Raw genomic sequence first — 22,458 nt, 5'->3', positions numbered from 1 at the left:
TATAGTTCCCTGCCTTGTCCTTACCACCTTTCTTAAATAGTGGCACCATGTTAGCCAAACTCCAATCTTCCGGCACCTCACCTGTGACTATCAATGATACAAATATCTCAGCAAGAGGCCCAGTAATCACTTCCCTAGCTTCGCACAGAGTTCTAAGGTACACCTGATCAGGTCCTGGGGATTTATCCACTTTTATGCGTTTCAAGACATCCAGCACTTCCTCCTCTGTAATATGGACATTTTTCAAGATGTCATCATCTATTTCCCTACATTCTATACCTTCCATATCCTTTTCCACAGTAAAGACTGATGCAAAAAACTGACTTAGTATCTCCCCCATCTCCTGCGGCTCCACACAAAGGCCACCTTGCTGATCTTTGAGGGGAGAAAGTGAGGACTGCAGATGCTGGAGATCAGAGCTGAAAATGTGTTGCTGGAAAAGCGCAGCAGGTCAGGCAGCATCCAAGGAACAGGAGAATCAACGTTTCGGGCATAAGCCCTTCTTCAGGAATGAGGAAAGTGTGTCCAGCAGGCTAAGATAAAAGGTAGGGAGGAGGGACTTGGGGGAGGGGCGTTGGAAATGCGATAGGTGGAAGGAGATCAAGGTGAGGGTGATAGGCCGGAGTGGGGTGGGGGCGGAGAGGTCAGGAAGAAGATTGCAGGTTAGGAAGGCGGTGCTGAGTTCGAGGGATTTGACTGAGACAAGGTGGGGGGAGGGGAAATGAGGAAACTGGAGAAATCTGAGTTCTCCAGTTTCCTCATTTCCCCCTCCCTCCACCTTTTCTCAGTCAAATCCCTCGAACTCAGCACCGCCTTCCTAACCTGCAATCTTCTTCCTGACCTCTCCGCCCCCACCCCCACTCCGGCCTATCACCGTCACCTTGACCTCCTTCCACCTATCGCATTTCCAATGCCCCTCCCCCAAGTCCCTCCTCCCTACCTTTTATCTTAGCCTGCTGGACACACTTTCCTCATTCCTGAAGAAGGGCTTATGCCCGAAACATCGATTCTCCTGCTCCTTGGATGCTGCCTGACCTGCTGGTCTTTGAGGGGCTCTATTCTCTCCCTAGTTACTCTTTTGTCCTTAATGTATTTGCAAAGGCCCTTTGGATTCTCTTTAACTCTATTTGCCAAAGCTATCTGATGTTCCCTTTTTGCCCTCCTGATTTCTCTCTTAAAAATACTCCTACTGCCTTTATACTCTTCTAAGAATTCATTTGATTTGTCCATACCTGACATATGCTGCCTTCTGTTTCTTAACCAAACCCTCAATTTCTTTAGTCATTCAGCATTCCCTATACCTACCAGCCTTTCCTTTCACCCTAACAGGAATATATTGTCTCTGGACTCTCGTTATCTCATTCCTGAAGGCTTCCCATTTTCCAGCCATCCCTTTACCTGCGAACATCTGGGCCCAATCAGCTTTTGAAAGTTCTTGCCTAATACCGTCAAAATTAGCTTTCCTTCAATTTAGAACTCCAACTTTTAGGTCTGGTCTACCCTTTTCCATCATTATTTTAAAACTAATAGAATTATGGTCGCTGGCCCCAGAGTGCTCCCCCACTCGCACCTCAGTCACCTGCCCTGCCTTATTTCTCAAAAGTCAAATTTTCCACCTTCTCTATAGGTGCATCCACATACTGAATCAGAAAACTGTCTTGTACACACTTAACAAATTCCTCTCCATCTAAACCCTTGACACTATGGCAGTCCCAGTTGATGTTTGGAAAGTTAAAATCCCCTAACATAACCACCCTTTTATTCTTACAGATAGCTGAGATCTCCTTACAAATTTGTTTCTCAATTTCCCTCTGACTATTAGGGGGTGTATAATACAATCCCAATAAGGTGATCATCCCTTTCTTATTTTCTCGTTCTCCCCAAATAACTTCCATGGATGTATTTCCGGGAATATCCTCCCTCAGCACAGCTGTAATGCTATCCCTTATCAAAAACGCCACTCCCCCTCCTCTCTTCCCTCCTTTTCTGTCCTTCCTGTAGCATTTATATCCTGGAACATTAAGCTGCCAGTCCTGTCCATCCCTGAGCCACATTTCTGTATTTGCTATGATATCTCAGTCCCATGTTCCTAACCATGCACTGGGTTCATATGCCTTCCCTGTTAGGCCTCTTACATTGAAATAAATGCAGTTTAATTTATCAGTTCTACCTTGTTCTCTGCTTTGTCCCTACCTGCCCTGACTGTTTGACTCACTTCTTTTCTCAACTGTACCAGTCTCAGATTGATCTCTTTCCTCACTATCTCCCTGGGTTCCCCCTCCCCCCACCCCACCCACCTTAGTAGTTTAAATCCTCCTGAGAAACTCTGGCAAATCTCCCTGCCAGTATATTAGTCCCCTTCCAATTCAGGTATAAATCCATCCTTCTTGCACTGGTAACTTCTACCCACAGAGGAGATTCCAATGATCCAAAAATGTGCATCCTTTGCCCATACACCAGCTCCTCAGCCATGCATTCATCTGCTCTATCCTCCTATTCCTGCCCTAACTAACTCATATCACCAGGAGTAATCCAGATATTACTACTTTTGAGGATGTCCTTTTCAAATTCCTGCCTAGCTCTCAATATTCTCCCTTCAGAATCTCATCCTTTTGCCTTCCTATGTCATTGGTTCCAATGTGTACAATGACCTCCTGCTGGTCCCTCTCCCCCTTGAGAACATTCTGCATCCTCTCTAAGACATTCTTGATCCTGGCACCAGGGAGGCAAAACACCACTCTGATTTTTCACTGCTGGCCACAGAAACATCTGTCTGAGCTTCAAATTAGAGAGTCCCTTAAGATAATTGATCACTTGGAACCTGACGTAACCCTCATTGCATTAGAGCCAGTCTTGATACAGAAACTTGGCTGTTTGTGCTATATTCTCATGAGAATCCATCACCGCCTACATTTTCTAAAACAGCATACTTGTTTGAAATGGGGATAGCCGCAGAAGACTCCTGCACTACGTGCCTACCTCTCTTACTTTCCTGGAGTTAACCCATCTATGTGACTGTATCTGCAACTTGTTTCCCTTCCTATAACCGCCATCCATCACATCCCCTTGCTCTTGTAAATTTCTCTTTGCTTCTTCCTGTCTCTCCAACTGATCCATTCGATATAATAGGATTCGCAACCAATGGCATTTATTGCATATATAATCCTCAGTAGCCCGTAAACTCTCCCGAAACTCCCACATCCAACAACAAGAGCACATCACTTTACTAAAGGCCATTTTTGTTTCTTTAAATCTACAGACCCAGAAAATAGCACAGTCTTATTCATTTACAAAACACTGCTCCAGGCTAACTAAATACTTATGGCTTATATTTTTAAGTTTAATCAAGAAGCATAGCTCAATAAAACATACAATCAAGAAAGAACACACTCTATTCACTACTGCAGACTTTCTATGGGCCACACTTAAAAATATTCACTTATCTGTTTCTGTGCTGCGACCTCTCCCAAACAGGTTCTTCAAAGATTAGTTGTGAATTTCACATTTTTTAAATTTTCCTAGACGCACTCCGATGTCCAGTGATACATGAATTCAAACAGCAAAGGCAGTAACTGTGCAGGTTCACTGCTGTGTTAGTTATCAATGTGGGTTTCTTTTTCTCTCTTTCTCTCTCTCTCTCTCTCCTGTACTGACCTCACTATGTGCTGCCTTTGTCTGTTACTCTACCTTTTGAAAGTGCTGTAGTTCTGACTTTTTTTCTCCAAAGTTTCAAAACAATGCAACAGCATATAAAACAGTAATTGCTGTTCCTGGAATTTGAGGAAATCACCTCCAACACCTAAAATACCTCAAAGAAGGAGCAGCCTGTTACAGCCAGAAATTTTTCCATCTTGGATTACCCAGAATTTGCCCTTCATGTACATTTTTGTCTACTCCAAAAAATTGTGACTTCTGTGCTAGGTCTCTGCTATAGTGGAAAGGTCGTCTGTTTGAACTTAGTACTGACTTCAAATGATCTTGCTGCATTTGAGTTTCCTTCAGGTGTGAATCACACGCTAACTCGTTAAACCGGCCAGCAAAACTGGGTTCTTCTGGAATTGGATGTTGAACTTCTGCATCTGAGTTCTACCAGCTATTTATAAATGTGCACAAAACCTCCAGGAATTTGTGAAAATCCAGCATTGCCTGCCTAGAAACCTTATATTTCCCATGATTTTCATGGTCCTGAATAAATACTGGAGCCTCTTTCTGCACTTGTGATACTAGGGGGGAGAAAAATAGGATGTTGAGATAAATTCAAGACTCTGAGGATCAATGAGGAAGTAATGGAACATGCAATTGGTTGTACCTATATTCGTATCTCAGCCTGAAGATTTATGAGAGATGTTTGCAAGCTCCCAAAGGCAAAAGTGAGGGCTGCAGATGCTGAAATCCAGAGTTTAGATCAGAGTGGTGCTGGAAAAGCACAGCAGGTCAGGCAGCATCCGAGGAGCAGAAAAATCGATGTTTCGGGCAAAAGCCATTCATCAGGAATAGAGGATGATGAAGGGCTTTTGCCCAAAATGTCGATTTTCCTGCTCCTCGGATGCTGTCTGACATCCTGTGCTTTTCCAGCACCACTCTGATCTAAAAACTACAAGCTCCCATAGCCCAGTGTTGCAAGATAAGCCTACAGGTCTAATGTAGACTTAGCCACTGAAAATTCCTTGGTTTAAATATCTTCAGGTCACTTATACTTCCCAAAAGAACTCTGGCTTCTGCCCAGGCTTCTTGCTGTCAGTGGAAGGTTGGAGATGATCTGTGGCTTTCTGCTGACATTCAATTTAATCACCACCTCATTGTATTTCCATAGCAACATTGGACACAAGGGACAAACTGGCAACTCATAACCACATTATGGATTGGCAACATTTATAATCATCACATTTATCATGCCCTCATTCATTTAGGCCCAAAGGATCCTTCCACATCTGACAGAGATTTTCCTGCACCTCCACACTCGTCATCTACTGTGTCCATTGCTCTCGATGTGGTCTCCTCTACATTGGGGAGACATGAGGCCTACTTGCAGAATGTTCAGAGAACATCTCCGGGACACACACATTAAACAACCCCACTGCCCTGTGGCCGGACACTTCAACTCCCCCTCCCACCCTGCCAAGTTCAAGCAGTTGCTTGAAGTTGCTGTCACATACTGACTGGTTAATGTTCAGCCTTTCCCAGCTCTCCAGCCTCTGGTTTCTTTTATATGGTTGAGGGAGAAAGAAGCCAATAATCCATAGAATTGTAGAAAAGTTACAGTGCAGAAAGAGGCAATTCAGCCCATCAGCCAGAAAAAGAGTTAGTCATTCATCTGAATCCAACATTCCAGTACCTGGTCCATGGCCTTGTAGGTTACAGCACGTCTCGTTCAGATCCAGCTACACCTTAAATGAGTTGAGGGTTCCAACTGCCAAAGCAGGCAGCAGTATCCTCACATCTCTGGAAAAGGGAGGCTGTGAAGAGGGGGAAGGAGCCAGGTACATTTTGTGGATGTGTCATTTTCTTCAGTGAATGAGATATTTTTAAAATTTGAATTAGTGTTATTGTCACATGCGAACAGTGAAAAGTCGACAAGTCGCCACTTGTGGCATCATTTTAGGTACAAAGGTACCTCGGTACAGATTCTTGAGTACAAATTCTTGGGAAAAAAATTAGAAAAATAAAGAACTAAGAAGTTCAGCATTACAGAACTTCAAAAGTATAAAATCATCGTAATAAGTTAGATGAATAAAGAAATAAAAGTTCAGAATAAAATTTCAGAAGTGTATCCCAGGAGTGTACAGCGACTAAGTTTTGTGTGGGTGAGGTGTCTTTTTTGGGCTCTGAGCTCCTGTATATGGTAATTTCATGGTTTTTTTTGTCTATGAGAATCAAATGTTTTTGTATTCAAGGTTGTGTGTTGTTGTATATGGTGGCTTGTATTTTCTTTACATTGGGAATGCCAATTATTTTGCACATAGGATTCTGCATGATTGTCATGTGATAAGTAATCAAAAACATACACAGTCAGCCCTGGCCAATTTTGCTTAGTATCCAAATCTCACAGTCCATAATGACTGTACAAACTCTGCAGTGAACTGTGCAGACTTAACTTGAAATATTGTCTCTGTCTCAGGAAACTGATTTCCATGCACCGTTCTCCCATTTCACATGGGTGCTACCTGCTGTTAATCAGAGACACAAACGAGACCAGATCATACAAAATGATCACCCCTAACATTTACTTTCCTGCAACAAGAAGTCTTTATCCAATGGCAGACATGTGTGTGTTGCTCCCCTGGGGAAATTCATATACTTTTACAGAGGAGTGCAGCCAGTAGCAGAAGAACAATGCAAGTTAAGTTATTTATGCTGTTGTAATGGTCTGGGACTCCTTAATGGCCTCTTTGGCATTCACCTGACTCTTATACATCGAGACTAAGGTAATCGATAGGCTATTGGGAAATTTGATCTCTAATTTCAAATACTTCTCAACTTTCGGAAAGTCTTTGATTAATCACAGCATTGTGTAATTGTACATTTATACTTTCTTCACTCCACATTTCTAATTTTTCTCAATTATATAGACAGTTAGTGCTATTATTTTTCATGCGTGTTTAACTTTAGGATGAAGCCATTAACTTAAAATTCCTGGACTTTGCATTGTGTTCTTTCATGTCAAATATTCAAGCCAAATTGTGGAAATGAATCCTTGCACTTGGCACCATTTATGGACAAGTAAACCTGTGTTGCTTCTCCCAGTGATCCTTAGCTCATTCTGCTACCTGCCATTTACTTTCTTACCTTCCAAGTAGGGAATACATTTACACAGAACCTTGGCTAGACCACACTTGGAGTTCTGTGAACAGTTTCATTCTTCATATATTGTAAAAACAATCTGGAAGTCCTGGAGGAAGTGCAGAAAAACATTACAACGTTGTTACCAGAACTGAGAAGGTTCAATTTGTACCATGGGAGGTTGAGCAGGCTGTAGCTCTTCATTCTGGAAAGGAGAAAGAAAAAGCAAAGCCAATCCAAGTCTTAGAAACATTCAAGAAATCCAATCTTTTGTTGTTTGGTTTAATGCCAACATCCATGAGTTTGAGTTTGAGACAGGCTGGTTGAAGAGAAGACTTTAGGCTTGGAGGTCTTTGGACGACTGTTTATTACATATGCAGACTAAACATACAATACATGCCATTCACTGATACATCAGGCTCAAATCTTATTGTTACATTATTGAAAGACAGTTCTTGGATTCTACACGCTTGGAGTCAACCCACCCGGTGCTTTTTATGTCCAGTGAAGAGCAGCTCCAGGACATCATTGCAAGGTTGCTCCAGTGTCTTAAAGCACTTACGCAGCACCCAGATTTCTGGGGTTCCCTCCACTTTACAAGTTATCCCCACATCTCCCCACTCCATTCCCACTGCATCAGAACATAAACTTAAAAGTTGCTTCTGTCAAAACATAGGATACAGAGGAGGCCATTCGGATCATTGTTTTTGTTTGGAAAAGTTCAGAAATATGTCTGGCTCTCTTGCTATTTCTCCTTGGCCCTGCATTTTTTTTTACTTTAAATTAAAACATATCTTTAATGTCATGAAGGGGTTTTGATGGAGTGATTGTAGAGAAATGGGTCCTATTTGTAGGCGAGATCAGACAAGTGGGCTTGGTATAGTGAGGGGGGGAGAGTGTAGAGATGTTGGGCAATGGTGAGGCATAATTAAAAGACGCCAATACCAGATCAGGTCAAATTAGAAGAAATTCCTTGACACAGAATGTGAAATTTGTTACAAAGCAAAGTGACTGAAACAGTGATGGATTTAAGTAGATATTTATTGCATGTAAAGAGAAAACAATTGGGAAATGCAGAGGCAGAATGGGAAGGTATAAATGGAATGATTGGAATAGACCAGTATTTTTGCTGGCAAGTTTCTCTGATATGTATTCTGCCCAATTCCATGTGAATCTTTAAACCTCCCATTTTCCCACTTTAGAAGGTCTCTTTTGTCTGAATTCCTATATTCTGAAGTTAAATAACCACCCAGACTCACATTCAACTCCACTGTCCCGCCTGCTCAGTCAAAACAATAATCACACTGTGTCCATCACGACTGTCAAATTAAAATAAAATTGTATGTAGCCCATTTCAGCCTTTCAGAGCTTGAAGATAAAGTGCGATCATTAAAATTTTCTGCAGTTGATTGATTGCGGTCAGTGGCAATCCAGGGCCGATGAATGTGCTCTGACTGGTACTTGCTCAGATCTTGGGAAATACTTATGGACTCCATTTGACAAATGTGCAAATGGTGGGGAACGGATTTAATACACTAAGTAATCATAGGGGACCCTTAAGAACACAATCATCTTACTGGAATTTAAATGCAGACCACCAACTTCACAGAACTACATAACTCTGGCAGTTCCATTAAAGAAATCTGATTTTAATTAATTTGTGATAGAGTTTTAGTGATATTTTTAAACATACTATAGTAATGTGATGGGAATATATAGGAACTCATAGACCTTATAAACTTCTCTGTTTTACTATTCAGTTAGATCATGGTTGATCTGTCCATAAACACCATTTACGTCTACAGCTCTTGCGAATGTAACAAAACTCTCTTGATTATAATCTTGACGGTCTCAACTGATCCGGCATCTGCAGACATTTTGGAAAAGAGAGTTCTCCATGTATGCACACCGGCTCGTGCAAGTAACATAAACATCACGTAGGATTTTTCATATGGCAGATTCTTTGCAGCCAAAGAGTTGATAGAATGATTCCCTTGAAACTTCAGAAGCCCCAAAAGTTACTTAACCTGGCAAAGTGCATTCATTGGCTGGAGGTGTGGATCTCAACCCTCACATGGGCTGACCTCCATCTGGGAGCTCTCAGGCCAATCAGATTGGCCAATAACTCTGTAGACCCAGCAGCAGCAGTGCCAACATTGGCCAGGACTGGGACTACAAGCAATCCATAGATTTGAAATTCCCAGAGCACATGACCAGGTAACTGGAGTCCCACAACAGGGAGGAGAGAAGGGAGGGGAAAAGAGATGAAGCTCATTGGCAATGAGGGTCCTGATAGAGAGGCTGGTTGGAGGAGGATGCATTCCCATGGGGCAGAGTGTGCCCAGTGTGGAGATATCTGATTCACCACCTTCCTGCTTGAAGTCTGAGCAGGGAACCCTTGGGGATTCATTCAGCTCTGCACTCATTCTATCCCTTTCAAAATTGAAGTCAGGCAGTAAACAGCACTCAAGTAGCCAATAATAGACCTCAAGATCCTTAAATTGGCAGCCTGCCTGAGACTTTACCCACCCTCTATAAAATTATCAACAATGGAGCTGGGGACAGTGGGAAGACAATTGGGCTTCCTGTTTGTAAACCCACCATAGGGGGACCGTAAGATCTTGCCCCAGTTCATTTCCTAAAAATAAAGCAAGCAGTAACATAAAATGGAATGAACAAATTTAGCTTTTTAAAAATATATACTAATTGTTATAACTTTACAGAATCAGTTACTACAAGAAAGTGATAAAAGATATTATTTGAAGTCGACTTGCAACAGACGTTTTTTAAACCAAATAAACTTGAGTATAGGTGCCCTTCAGGATAAGTACCTCAGAATGTTACTATGGGCTTTTTCATTCATTTATTCCTATTCATTCATGGGATTTGGGTATCACTGGCTAGCCAGCATTTTAACCTGTGTCTAGTTGCCCTTGAGAAAGTGGTGATGAGTTAGTTTTTTGAACCGCTGCAATCCATATGATGCAGTTAGCCCCACAATATCATTGGGAAGGAAATTCCAGGATTTTGACCAATTGATACAAAAGGAAGACTGCTATATTTCCAAGTCAAAATGGTGAGTAGTTTTGGCTGGAGGGAGGAGGTTATCTTGCAGGTGGTGGTGTGTCTATGTATCTGTTGCCCTCGTCCTTCTAAATGAAAGTTGTCATGGGTTTTGAAGATGTTGTCTAAGGATTTTTGGTGAATTTCTGCAGTGCATCTTGTAGTTGGTAGATGCTGCTGCTATTGATGGTCGGTGATAGAGGGAGTGGATGTTTGTGGATGTGCTGCCAGTCAAGTGGTTTGCTTTCTCCTGGATGATGTCAAGCTTCTTCAGTGTTGGTGGAGTTATCTAAGCAAGTGGGGAGGACTGTGGAGAGTAATCCATCATATTCCTGATTCGTGCCTTCTAGATAGGGGACAGACTTTGGGGAGTCAAGCTCATTGCAAGATTCCCAGCATCTGATTGCTCTTGTAGCCACAGTATTTATATGACAGGTCCAGTTCAGCCTCTGATCAAAGGTAACTCCCAGAATGTTGATAGTGGAGGATTCAGTGATGATAATGCCATTGACTGTCAAGGCAATTCTCTCTTGTTGGAAATGGTCTTTTCCTGTTACTTGTGTGGCATGAATATTATTTGCTGCTTGCTCCATTCCAATGATATCCCTCATCCAAATCTATTCCCACCTTATAAAGGATTGTTCCTGGAGTAACACAGTACTGAGTGGCTGTCTGCCCTGAGATAGGCACCCTTGCACCCTCACGTGGATGCTCTGTGCCTGGGTAAGCACTGGTATTCTGGAGCTGCCTGCTCATTGATGGATACAATCTGAACATGTTAGAGAAGGTCAATCTCTGAAAGGGACCTGAAGGTCCTAATGGAGGGTATGGTATGAAGGAGGAGTGTTCTCTTCCCAAAGGAGCAGCAGGGAATGAGGTTACTGAGGCGTCAGTGGAAGTATCACAAGGCTGCCTACTGTACCCCTCACCCAGCTGAGATGCTGACACCTCAGTGGAATGTTAATCTGGTGAGAACTCCACTGTGACAGCTCTGCAGCTGTTGAAAGAACAAATGTCCCTGGCCACCGGCACTCAGAGGACTACCAGAGAAAGCGCTCTCCGAGTTTCCACTACCAGAGACTGTGGGCACATGAACAGGGAGGAACAGGAGCAGCAGGCATGTGGGATGCAATAGTCTTTACTGCTCAGAGGCTGCAGCAATGTACCAAATAATGCGATCATCCATCTGCCTCCAATGACAGATTGGGACTGTCACGGAGAGCCAGGTCCAGTACCCTTGGGGTCTGCTAGAGTGGCACACGCACCTGTAGTACATCACCCATCACTCTGTTGATCCCAGGACCAAAGATATAGTGACGGTTGGCAAGAAATCCAGATGCCTCTTCCTCACAAACAGACAGGGCAGTGCCAGGCTTCACCTAGAAAGAGAAAGTAGAAAATACATTGAGGATAGTTTGATGTCATGAGCTATATTGCACAGTAGGTGAAGTCTCTACAGTTGCTTGTTTGCATGTGTGTGTCACCCCAAATGTAAGTGTGTCACCATGTTCCTTAATGACACCATTGTCCCCTAGCCTACAACATCCCCATTCTTTCGATGATCTCTGTGTCCAAATGTGAATGAAGTGGTTACACAAGGAGCCAATACATTAGATTCGCCAGGGATTCGATCCCTGCAGGTCTGTATCCTGTACAGTGCATGATCTGTTTACAATGTTGTTTCCTTAGTGTGGTCTTAGTGAGGGTCCTGCAAACCCCACCCCGTAGGGTGGGACATTTACCCCACCCACTTGGGATGTGGTAGCAGCCATTTCCTTTCCCATTTTGTACTATTGATTTCCAACACAATGGAAGACTTCAGTGAATGCTCTTTGGTCTGTGGATTGGTGAGATGCCATGATGTTCACAAGGAGACGGCAAAGGTTGATGCCAATGTCTGTGGATGAGGAGCATGCGCAGTTGTTGGCCATGGATTGTGCCTGAGAGACTCATTGGTACTGAGCATCACAGAGGCTGCTTGCAGCCAGAGGGGAACTGAAGTCATCAGGTACTCACATGGACTTCCATGTTGAGAATTCTTAACATCTAGCTTCATAGAATCCCCACAGTGTGGAAACGGGCCATTTAGCCCAACATGTCCACACCAAACCACAAAAGAGTAACCCACCCAGACCAATTCCCCTACCCTACTACTCTAAATTTCCCCTGACTAATGCATCTAACCTACACATCCCTGAACACTATGGGCAATTTAGCATGGCCAATTCACCTAACCTGCACATTTTTCAATAGTGGGAGGAAACTGGAGCACCGGCAGAAACTCACAAAGGCACGGGGAGAGCATGGAAACTCCATATTCTTAATGTGAGAAGACAGTGATTTAAAAAACACATAAGAGGCTTTTTTTTTTACACAGAGGGTGGATCGAGAGTGGAATGAACTTTCTGAGGAAGTTGTGAATGAAGGTACAATTACAACACTTAAAAGACATTTGGATGGATACATGAATAGGAAAGGTTTGGAGGGATATGGACCAGGAGCAGGAAGTTTAATTTGGGATTGTGTTCAGCATGGACAGGTTGGACCAAAGAGTCTGTTTCCGTGAGACTTTATCGACTCTGTGAGTTACATTTTAAGACATAGCAAGACCAGAAGTCAGTGTTGGACATTGAGGATGTGTCAAGGGGTGAACTCAAACAATGTTATTTTTTTGTTTCCATCTTAGAATGTAAAAAATTCAATGCACTGCACCTTAACTGTGTTTCTACACACTGTACAGGTTTGGGGATAATAGATCCTGAAATAACCCAGGGTGGGGAGAGTAACAAGTGAATTTGCATTTAATCGAGACTTGATCCTGCTCACACTCGAGTCTGCTGCTCCACCTTGTCTTGCCCACCATTAACCATTTCAGGCCTGCAGTGGACAGAGTTCTGGACAGTTAATTATACCCTGGGGAGGAAGGGGGATTTTGCTGGCTATTTATCAGTATGGTGTAAAGATTGATCAAAAAGCCCATCTATTCTGCCAACGATAGCTTTGACTATGCAATATTATATGAACATACCATACTCGTGTCCATCTCCTTGTTAACAAATTGCTTACTGCCGTGAATACTACACAGTGCCTCTTTTAGTCGAGAAGTACCTGCTCTTCAACATTCTAGGATGTTGAGAGAAAGAGGGTAAGAAGAATGGCTTCTCCCTCTTGTGGTTGACCTGTTCCCCTGCCATTGTGCAGAATGTCAATCTTGCTGAATGTGCAGTGGAACTGAAAACAGACAGCTGCATTGGAAGTAATTTGCAAAATCTGGTGAAGTGCTGCTAAGGGCTACTCTACACTGGATCATTTCCATATGCAGTGGACAGTTTCTTGGCATTCTGCATACACTTCGTTTGTGTTCAGAGCTTTCCAAACTGTTTTCACAATATTGATAAATTGCAAGGAAAAGACCAGACATCAGAGAATGAGAAACAAAAGCACAAAATGCTGGAAACACTCAGTGAGTCAGTCAGCATTTGTGAAGAGGACAGATGAGTTTGTACTTCAAATCCTTTCTCAAAACTGGAAGAAATTATAGATGAAAGGATGAAAACAATGGGAAAGAAAAAGGAAAACACAGAGAATATGTTAGGTGCTTAAATGGAAAGTAGGAAATAATTAAATTGCTCTGGCGTTATGCAGGATGAATGAGGTGTGTTTTCCTGCTGAATGCTTTAAGTTAAACATTTCTAGATGATCTTTCAGGATTGCTTTCGATTTCCTTTTTGCAAAAAGTTTTTTTTATTTAGGTTATTGATTCTTTTCTAACAACCTTCTGCATTTGAATGAAGCTTGTGCATTCAAAGTGTTCCTTATTGTCTCCGTGCAAGCACCTCCCTTGGGTATTGATAACAACACTGCTGTTCCCACGAAAAGATCCATTGCTATTTGGCAAAATGTTATTTGTTCAAACCAGACTGGCAGAATCTGTTGGCTTTTTGTCTCTTTCTGGACACCATCTTGTGTCTTTATTATCAGGAACATACAATGTCAGATTCATTTGCATTTGTTAGCATATATTGTAATACACAAAGAAGCTCATTGGGATAATAGATCCACATAACAAGAACTAGCTTGTCTTAATTTGCTGCCCACTGTGATGTAAGTGAATTATTACCACAAATGACTGTCTTTATACGTCTGTAGTGTCTGTAGACTATTAGTACCCACACAATGTTTAAGGAACTGCAACAAGACTTTGGTATAATATTTTTGTAAAGAATGTTATCAATTTAAGAAGGATTAATAATATGAAATGGAAAATATATATTTGACTTGGTCATTATTAACTTGTTTTGTTATTCAATTATGTAAATTTTCAGTTTTTCTGATTTTCCAGTTATAGTTCATCACATTATGGGTCGGGGATTCCAGAACTAGAGGGCATTGGTTTAGGGTGAGGGGAAAGATATAAAAGAGACCTAAGGGACAACATTTTCACACAGGAGTTATATAAAATGGAATGAGCTGCCAGAGGAAGTGATGGAGGCTGTACAATTGCAACAGTTAAGAGGCATTTGGATGGGTATATGAATAGGAAGGGTTTGAAGGGATATGGGCCGGGTGCTGGCAGGTGGGACTAGATTGGGTTGGGATATCTGGTCGGCATGGACACGTTGGACCGAAGGATCTGTTTCCATGCTGTACATCTCTATGACATTAGGACACTTGTCCCATATGAAAGAAATTCTAGATTTTTTTTAATCAAACTGTTCAGAGATGTTATTACACACATCTGGAGGGTGAGGCTTAAAATCTTGGCCTCCTTACTCACAGGTAGGGATACTACCACAGCAGCTCTTCATTTTACTCTTTTGTCCTTCATTTTTGTTCTGAACAACCTGTTCACATATCATTTTACAACTCTGGAGCAGGTGGGACTTGAACCCAGATCTAGGGGTATGGACTCTACCACTGTGCCACAAGAGCCCAATGAAAGAAATTCTAATTTGTTCAAGTGAATGTATCAATTATTTTAAAAATGTGTTAAAAAGCTGAGTGATTTTAATCGACACTTGCACTTCTTTAAAATAATTTAATCAAAGTATTGCTAAAAATAAAAGTATTATTAATGGAGGAATTTAATAGCTGATTCTGGTTTCTCTCCAGTTGTTCTATCTGAATTTATCATTGATGGGTTAGAGATTGCGGCGTTTGAGGTAAGATGCTTCAACTTTCGTTAGCTTTGGATATTTTGCTTGAGCCGAGGGGCTGAATTTTGGCAATGAGTGTGGATACTTCAGGCCAGGAAATTTCCAGACCCACTTTGATGAAAATGCTATTTCTGTTTCATTGGGGTAGGGGTGAGTGGGCTGTGGGATAGACTCTAGGCCATCATGGGGTTGAGCAAAGGCACTGGGAACTGAATTTCACATTCTCCACCACAGGATGGGAAATAGAAGTCAGGACTATTTTCGGCATCAAACCTGCCCTGCTTTTCTAGGACTTAATCCCAGTTGTTTTAAGATTTGGTAGATTCTCAGACCATTGCCCTCACATACCCTCACTCCCACCCATTCCCTATGTGCTTTCATACCTTCCATGCCAACTCACCCAAACCTAATGCCCCTTATATCCACCATGCCAAGTCCATGATTACTCATGCAGTAACTAGCATGGGCAGACTTCAGGAGTTATATAAAATTGAAAGAAATACATTTCTAATGACTGTAGACATCTCTCACTTGTACATAGACATAGAGATAGAAACATAGAGACATACAGCACGGAAACAGACCCTTTGATCCAACTCATCCATGCCAACCAGATATCCTATCCTAATCTAGTCCCATTTGGCAGCATGTGGCCTATATCCCTCTAAACCCTTGCTATTCATACACCCATTCAGATGTCCATTAAATGCTGTAATTGTACCAGCCTCCATCACTTCCTCTGGCAGCTCATTCTATACACGCACCACCCTCTGTGTGAAAAAGTTGCCCCTTATGTCCCTTTCAACATTTTTGTATCTCACCCTAAACCTTTGCCCACTAGTTCTGGAGACATGGGAAAAAATAAGAATTCCTGCCCATTAGGCCTATTCGTAGCTTTTAAATCTCTTCAAGTGGTTAAAGAAATAAATAAGCGACCATCAAAAACAGTTAATGTTTTAATAAACTGTTTAATTCTACCAGTGACAATGGAAGGCTGGTGCTGGAAGGGGAGATCTGGCAGCTGAGATACAGTGGGCTGATTTCAGACTAGGAAGTGCTAGCCTCCCTTCCATACCTCCTGGTTTAAGGAGGCAGCTCATCACCACCTTCTCAAAAGAATTTAGGAGTGGTAGCTCTGTAGCGATGCCCACATCCTGTGAATTAAATAAAAAGAAAAAGCATTCTCCTTGTTCTCTTGTACCCAGACCACACCCCATGCTATACGTACCCCATTGACAAGACCCCTGACACCAAATGTACCTGAGCTCCTCAGCACTGGGGGCTGCATTTATTCTCAGCAGTGGCCACCCCTTTTAGAGTGGGGGCATTCTACTCGAGATGCAGGGAGAAGCCTCATCGTAAAACAATCAATAATGCTTCTGGTCTTAAAGGAGTGGGTGTGTGGAATTGTGGGGTCGGATCCCCCTAATCTTTGAAATGGGGTGCTGGGGAACACAACTCCCTGAAAAGATCCAGTCTTTGAGACCCTCTATTGATGAAAACCTTCTTCACACTATTCATCTTCTAGAAGAGAGGAACTAGCCAATGGGATTCGGACCCATGCTGAAGGGAAATGCTGCTCCTTATATATTTTATTCAAACAATTTAGCATTTGGACCCAATTTAACAATTTCTTATTGAGATCCTATAGCCAAAACAAAATTGGCCCATTGGCTCCATTTGATCCACCTCAGAGTAAATCTGTGGGTTTGTTAGTATTTCATGTAATGTGCACCTATCAAGTTTCATTATTCAAACAGAAATCAGATAGTGGCCTTGGAAGTGAGCAATATAGATTTATGTTTTTAATAAAACTAAAGACCACTTGTAGGTGATTAATTATATGTGAGTCATTGCTGCCTGCACATTTCCCTTTGTCCCAGTTATGTGCATCCAATCTTTTTAATGTGTACATGCGGATGTATTGAACTTCAGTGCTGATATATCTGTCTCCTCATAGCAAAGCTTCAACTGCTGTAAATTACATATATAGATGTCAATCAGATGCATGAGTAATTTAACGATTTTGACGTTTCCATGTGCATATTTAGGCCACTGACTATGATATTGGGAAGAATGGCATTATTACATTCTGCATTGTGGAAGTCATTTTCTCCACAACGGATGCACTACCAATAAACAAAACAGCAGCAGAATCTTTTTATATTCAAACCTCTTTAAACAGTGAGCACCTCTGGCAGGGCAGTCTACGGTAAGTAATACTGTGCTTGGATTTTTGATGTTATCAGTGAGGGGGCATAAAACTAACTGGCGGGGGAAATCACAATCCATGATATTGATATCCAAACATGACTGGCCTGACTTTCAGGCCCTCCTATTAACCACTCGCCCCCCTGAGAATGGGCAGGTTGGTGCGTCCAAATGTCAGTAACATGGCACTCACCAGGGGCATATGCTGCGCACACACCCCTGCCAATTTAACAGATGTGCTTTCAGTGACCTCATTCAGATTCAAAGGCAGAGGTTCAACATGTAGCCCACGCCAATATTAGCCCCTAGTTATTAGCATCCAGCTTCTGCTGACATTGAAGTAAGATGTGGGAGTGCAAGCTATTTGTAGAAGGCCTAAGGGTTTGTTAATGGCCTGCACCTTGTGTAACCTCTTGCCCTGAGTTACAATGGGGATTTAATCAGTTTGTAAGAAATACCTTGGCTCTCTCTTTTAATTGTGTCAGCTATACACTCAAGTTAGAAAAATCAGACTAAGAGATTTCGATCGAGAGTATCAATTGAGCAGACTTGATGGGCCGAATGGCTTACTTCTCCTCTTTTGTCTTACTGTCTATTTGCTCCATCACCAATAGCACACAGTACAACATTGTGCTGTTGGATTAAATCAATTTGTCAGTGAATACGTCTTGCAATGTATTAGAAAAACCTTTCAATAAACCTCACTACACCCTAATTACCTAATGAACAATTTGAATACTAGTTTTTGCAAAGCAAGAAATAAAGATTAGCAACAAAAATGGCAACATATTGCATTTATATTGCACTTTGCATAGAATTACATGCAGCACAGAAACTGGTCACATGGTCCAACTAGCCATTCCAACTGCATCATCTCAACCTTTCAGTCAATCTTTCTGTTTCTTTTCCTTCCTGAATGCATCAAACTTCTATTAAAGTAAATAAAAATAATTTATATTACAAATTTTGAATAGCCCGCAATTAATTTTTATTGCAATTTTTAAGTATTGTAAATCTGCTGTTGAGATTCTGTTTTAAACTGTAAATCTTGGGAGCAGTAGCATTTGAGATAGCTTTGATCTTGTGCAAATGACAGTTTTATTTTATCCTTTACTACTGACAAATTTGGGTTTCTGCAGAAGCTGAAACTGGAGAGTCTCAATCGCATCCTGTCGTAGCGAAGTGCACATTCTTAATCAATTTTTCTACTGAAAGAAATTTGTCTTTGTTTACTATCTGGATTTATGACCTTTCCATTATACACCAAGCCAAGGCAATTCACAAGAGGGTCACTAAAGAATATTTAACACTGATCCACATAAGAAACTATTAGGACAGGCGGTCAACGACTTAAGGCTGGATAGTACATGCCCCCTCTGTTTTTGGTAGGATGGGTGGAAATATAATATTGATTAGGTAGCTAGCCCATCCACTTCCCACTCATCCCATCTTAGGGAATGGACATTGTCATCCACCCACTGATTGCAAATAAATAGTTAAAAGCTTATTTAAAAACTCAATTGACAATATGACACTATTTATACAATAAAATGATTGGTGTGAGCAGGCTGGCAGGAGTGGGATCTTTCTTTGAAAACAGTTGGAACAGTGGGAAGGAGGGGATGCTATTTTCAGGGTGAAGCTCTTTAAACCAGCACCATTCCCCCCAACCTCCTTCCTGGCTGCAAAGTGATATGCCTCCCGCCAATCCATTCCCACCTTCCTGGGATGCCATGAAAAACCTGGCCCAAAGGTACATGCCAGTGTCCTTCAGCTCAGGATCCACTGGGCCTTCTTTGTGTGACTGTCTGTTCCCCCTGGCAGCACACTGTGAGGAGCTCTGGCACAGGCTGGACTACAGGAGCTAACGGCTGATCAAATTGACTGGCAGCTTGAAAGGGTAGAATTTCTGCCCAATGAGGGGTGAAATTGTACCTGCCCACAGCCCGTTATTACTGTGAGGTTGGAATTTCTGGGCCAGTCAGTCGTCTATAGACCTTTTTCTAGGGGTTGCCATCCAAAGGCCCCCGAATTCTCAGGAATTTTTGGGCCTTGGTTTTTAAGGAAATTGTTGAAGAGCTAAAGACAAGAAGAGTTTAAGGAAGGGATTTCCCAGGCGCAATGCCCATATTGTCATCTGTCAGGTACACAGATCGAGTGTACCTGACAATTGTAATACTTACATACTTAGACTTAGTGGACCAATGGACAACAATAGAGTGACATGATGGTTCAGTGGTTGGCAATGCTGCCTCACGTACCAGGCATCCAGGTTCGATTCCAACCTTGGGTGACTGTCTATGTGGAGTTTGCATGTTCTCCCTGTGTCTGCATGGGTTTGCTCCAGTTTCCTTCTATAGTCCAAAGATGTGCAGGGTGCATGAATTTCCCTTGCTAAATTGCCCATTGTGTTCAGGGATGTGTAGGCTAGGTGCATTAGTCAGGGGAAATGGGTGTAGATGGGATACTCTTCAGAGGGTCAGGGTGCACTTGTTGGGCCAAATGTCCTGTTTCCACACTGTAGCACTTCTATGAAGACTCTGGCTATTAGCCTTAGTCCATTGCAATACCCTTCCCTCCAACCTGAGTCACGTTCTTGAAGGTCCTTCTTAAATGGACTTTGTTGCATCTTCCTTGGCCCTCCCCATGTATGTTTTTCCCATCTGCTGGTGTCTGATGGACTGTACAACCAGGAGGCAGAATAGTGGCCTTCCAGTCTTAGCAATTGTTTGTGTTGTTGTTTTATTTCAAGAATAAAAAATCATTTGGACTTTACACGGAAGGGAGGCTGGAAGGTAAAGGTTGCTGCCATTGATGGAGGATTACCCAGCAACAGTGTTCATCACCTATTAGAAGTAAGTCTGTATTTCACTACAATGTTTTGTCTTTTGCACTTTGAATCTTGGAATTGAAAGTAGGTGATGTGTGATGATAATTATGGGAGGTGATTTTCTTTTTGTCTGAGGATCGTGCAAGTCTGTTCATCAAGATTTCTGCAGTTTGACATTTCTTCCAACATTTTAAATTCTGTCTTTTCCAGTCACATTATCCCACCATTAAGAATTTCTTGAGAACTTCTCCCTATCCCCATCACCTCAAAAGGTATGCTCGCAGACTTTGAAAAATTCAGGAGATTGTCCATGCAATTAGGGACACGAATCATGCACCCTTACCCTTTCCTATTTCTTATTTACTTGTTGGTCCTCAATGACACCACGCAAAAACAGCAGGGTCCACACCTTCACTAAGAGCCTGTAACTCCAGGTCATTACTACCCTCTCTCTGCTGTGTCACAGAGTGCTTGTCTGACACTCAAGCAATACAAATTCCTGCACTTATTCAAAATGCATTGTAGTTCTGGATCCAGAGGTCCAACCCTCATTTCCAATAACCTTCTTTTTGTTGGAAGAGAAACAGTAGCAGGAAAAAACTCACACAACACAAACTCAGCTAGCCCATAGTGAACACAGTGCTGAGTTCAAACAGACCGAATCTTTGTTGGACCACAGACCATATCCCGCAGTTAGAAATTTTTAGAGTAGACAATCATTTATATAAATGATTTGGATGTGAATACAGGAGGTATAGTTAGTAAGTTTGCAGATAGAAGGTGAGTGGACAGTGAAGAAGGTTACCTCACAATACAACAGGACCTTGATCAGATGAGCTGATGGGCCAAGGAATGGCAGATAGAGTTTTAGATAAATGTGAGGTGCTGCACTTTGGAAAGGCAAATCAGAGCAGGACTTATACACTAAATAATAAGGTCCTGGGGAGTGTTGCTGAACAAAGAGACCCTGGAGTGCAGGTTCATAATTACTTGGAAGTGGAGTCGCAGTAGACAGGATAGAGAAGAAGGCACTTGGTATGCTTTCCTTTATTGGTCAGAGCATTGAGTATAGGAGTTGGGGGTCATGCTGCAGCTGTAGAGAACATTGACTGGGCCTCTTTTGGAATACTGCGTGCAATTCTGGTCTCCCTGCTATAGGAAGGAAATTGTGAAACTTGAAAGAATTGAGAAAAGATTTACAAGGCAGTTGCTAGGGTTGGAGGGTTTGAGTTACAAGGGAGAGGCTAAGTAGACTGGGGTTATTTTCCCTGAAGGGTCAGAGGCTGAGAAGTGACCTTATAGAACTTTATAAAATCATGAGGGGCATGGATGGGGTAAATAGACAAGGTCTTTTCCCTCGGGTAGGTGAGTCCAGAACTAGAGGGCATATATTTAGGGTGAGAGGGGAAAAATTTAAAGGGACCTAAATGGCAACTTTTTCACACAGAGGGTGATGCGTGTATGGAATGAGCTGCCAGAGGAAGTGGTAGAGGCTGATACAGTTACAAAATTTAAAAGACATCTGGGATGTGTATAGGAAAGGTTTAGAGGGATATTAGCCAAATGCTGGCAAATAGGACTAGATTAATTTAGGATATCTGATCGACATGAACGAGTTGGACAGAAGGATCTGTTTTTGTGCTGTACATCTCAGTGACTCTATGACTCTAAGTACTTTAAAGGGTGATAAAGTATGTGAAATTGTTAAGCTGTCTGGTAATGTAAATAGCCAGCATTTTAAATTTTTGAAATGAAAAGCATGTTGAAATACTTTCACCAAGGCAGGTATTGAGTCAGCAAGTCACCCTTTATTTACACTTGCAGAGTGCATGATACTGACCAAGCGAGCACAGAGCCAGTTTCTAGAGTGAGCAAAATCTCTGACTCTCCTGTTTAAACCTGTCAGCCAGAGCTCCCTAATTAGATTGGTTTAAAATCCCCAATCAGGGAACTCATACTCTATGAGGACCACTGGGCTGACCTCATTACAATAACTACACCTGTCTGTATCTGGGTGAAGAAGTTTCTCCTCATCTCTATCCTAAATAACCTACCCCTTATTTTTAAGCTGTGTCCTCTGGTTCGGGACTCACCCATCAGCGGAAACATGTTTCCTGCCTCCAGAGTGTCCAATCCTTTCATAATCTTATATGTCTCAATCAGATCCCCTCTCAGTCATCTAAACTCAAGGGTATACAAGCCCAGTCGCTCCAATCTTTCAACATAAGATAGTCCTGCCATTCCAGGAATTGACCTCGTGAACCCTCAATAGCCAGTTCTGTATCCAAATGGCTAGCTCACCCTGTATTCCGTGAGATCTAGCTTTACTAATCAGTCTCCCATGGGGAACCTTGTCGAACACCTTACTGAAGTCCATATAGATCACTTCTACCACTCTGCCCTCATCAATCCTCTTTG

At 42.1% G+C, this 22,458-nt stretch overlaps 1 protein-coding gene across 8 annotated transcripts in view; it reads left to right on the top strand.

Annotated features, from left to right (window-relative positions):
- Positions 1–22,458, top strand: part of LOC122557672 (cadherin-related family member 2-like) — a 158,249-nt gene that overhangs the window by 68,250 nt on the left and 67,541 nt on the right. For all 8 annotated transcript variants that reach the window (XM_043705541.2, XM_087993612.1, XM_087993636.1 and 5 more), the window contains 3 exons: positions 14,956–15,005; positions 17,051–17,211; positions 19,963–20,065. In XM_043705541.2, the coding sequence (XP_043561476.2) occupies positions 14,956–15,005; positions 17,051–17,211; positions 19,963–20,065 (314 nt within the window). The remainder of the gene's footprint in view (positions 1–14,955; positions 15,006–17,050; positions 17,212–19,962; positions 20,066–22,458) is intronic.

This window comes from Chiloscyllium plagiosum, unplaced genomic scaffold (genome assembly GCF_037043375.1).
Source record: "Chiloscyllium plagiosum isolate Xiang-an unplaced genomic scaffold, Cpla_swu_hap1 HiC_scaffold_2, whole genome shotgun sequence".
NCBI lineage: Eukaryota > Metazoa > Chordata > Chondrichthyes > Orectolobiformes > Hemiscylliidae > Chiloscyllium > Chiloscyllium plagiosum.
This window is presented reverse-complemented; position numbering and strand designations above follow the sequence as displayed.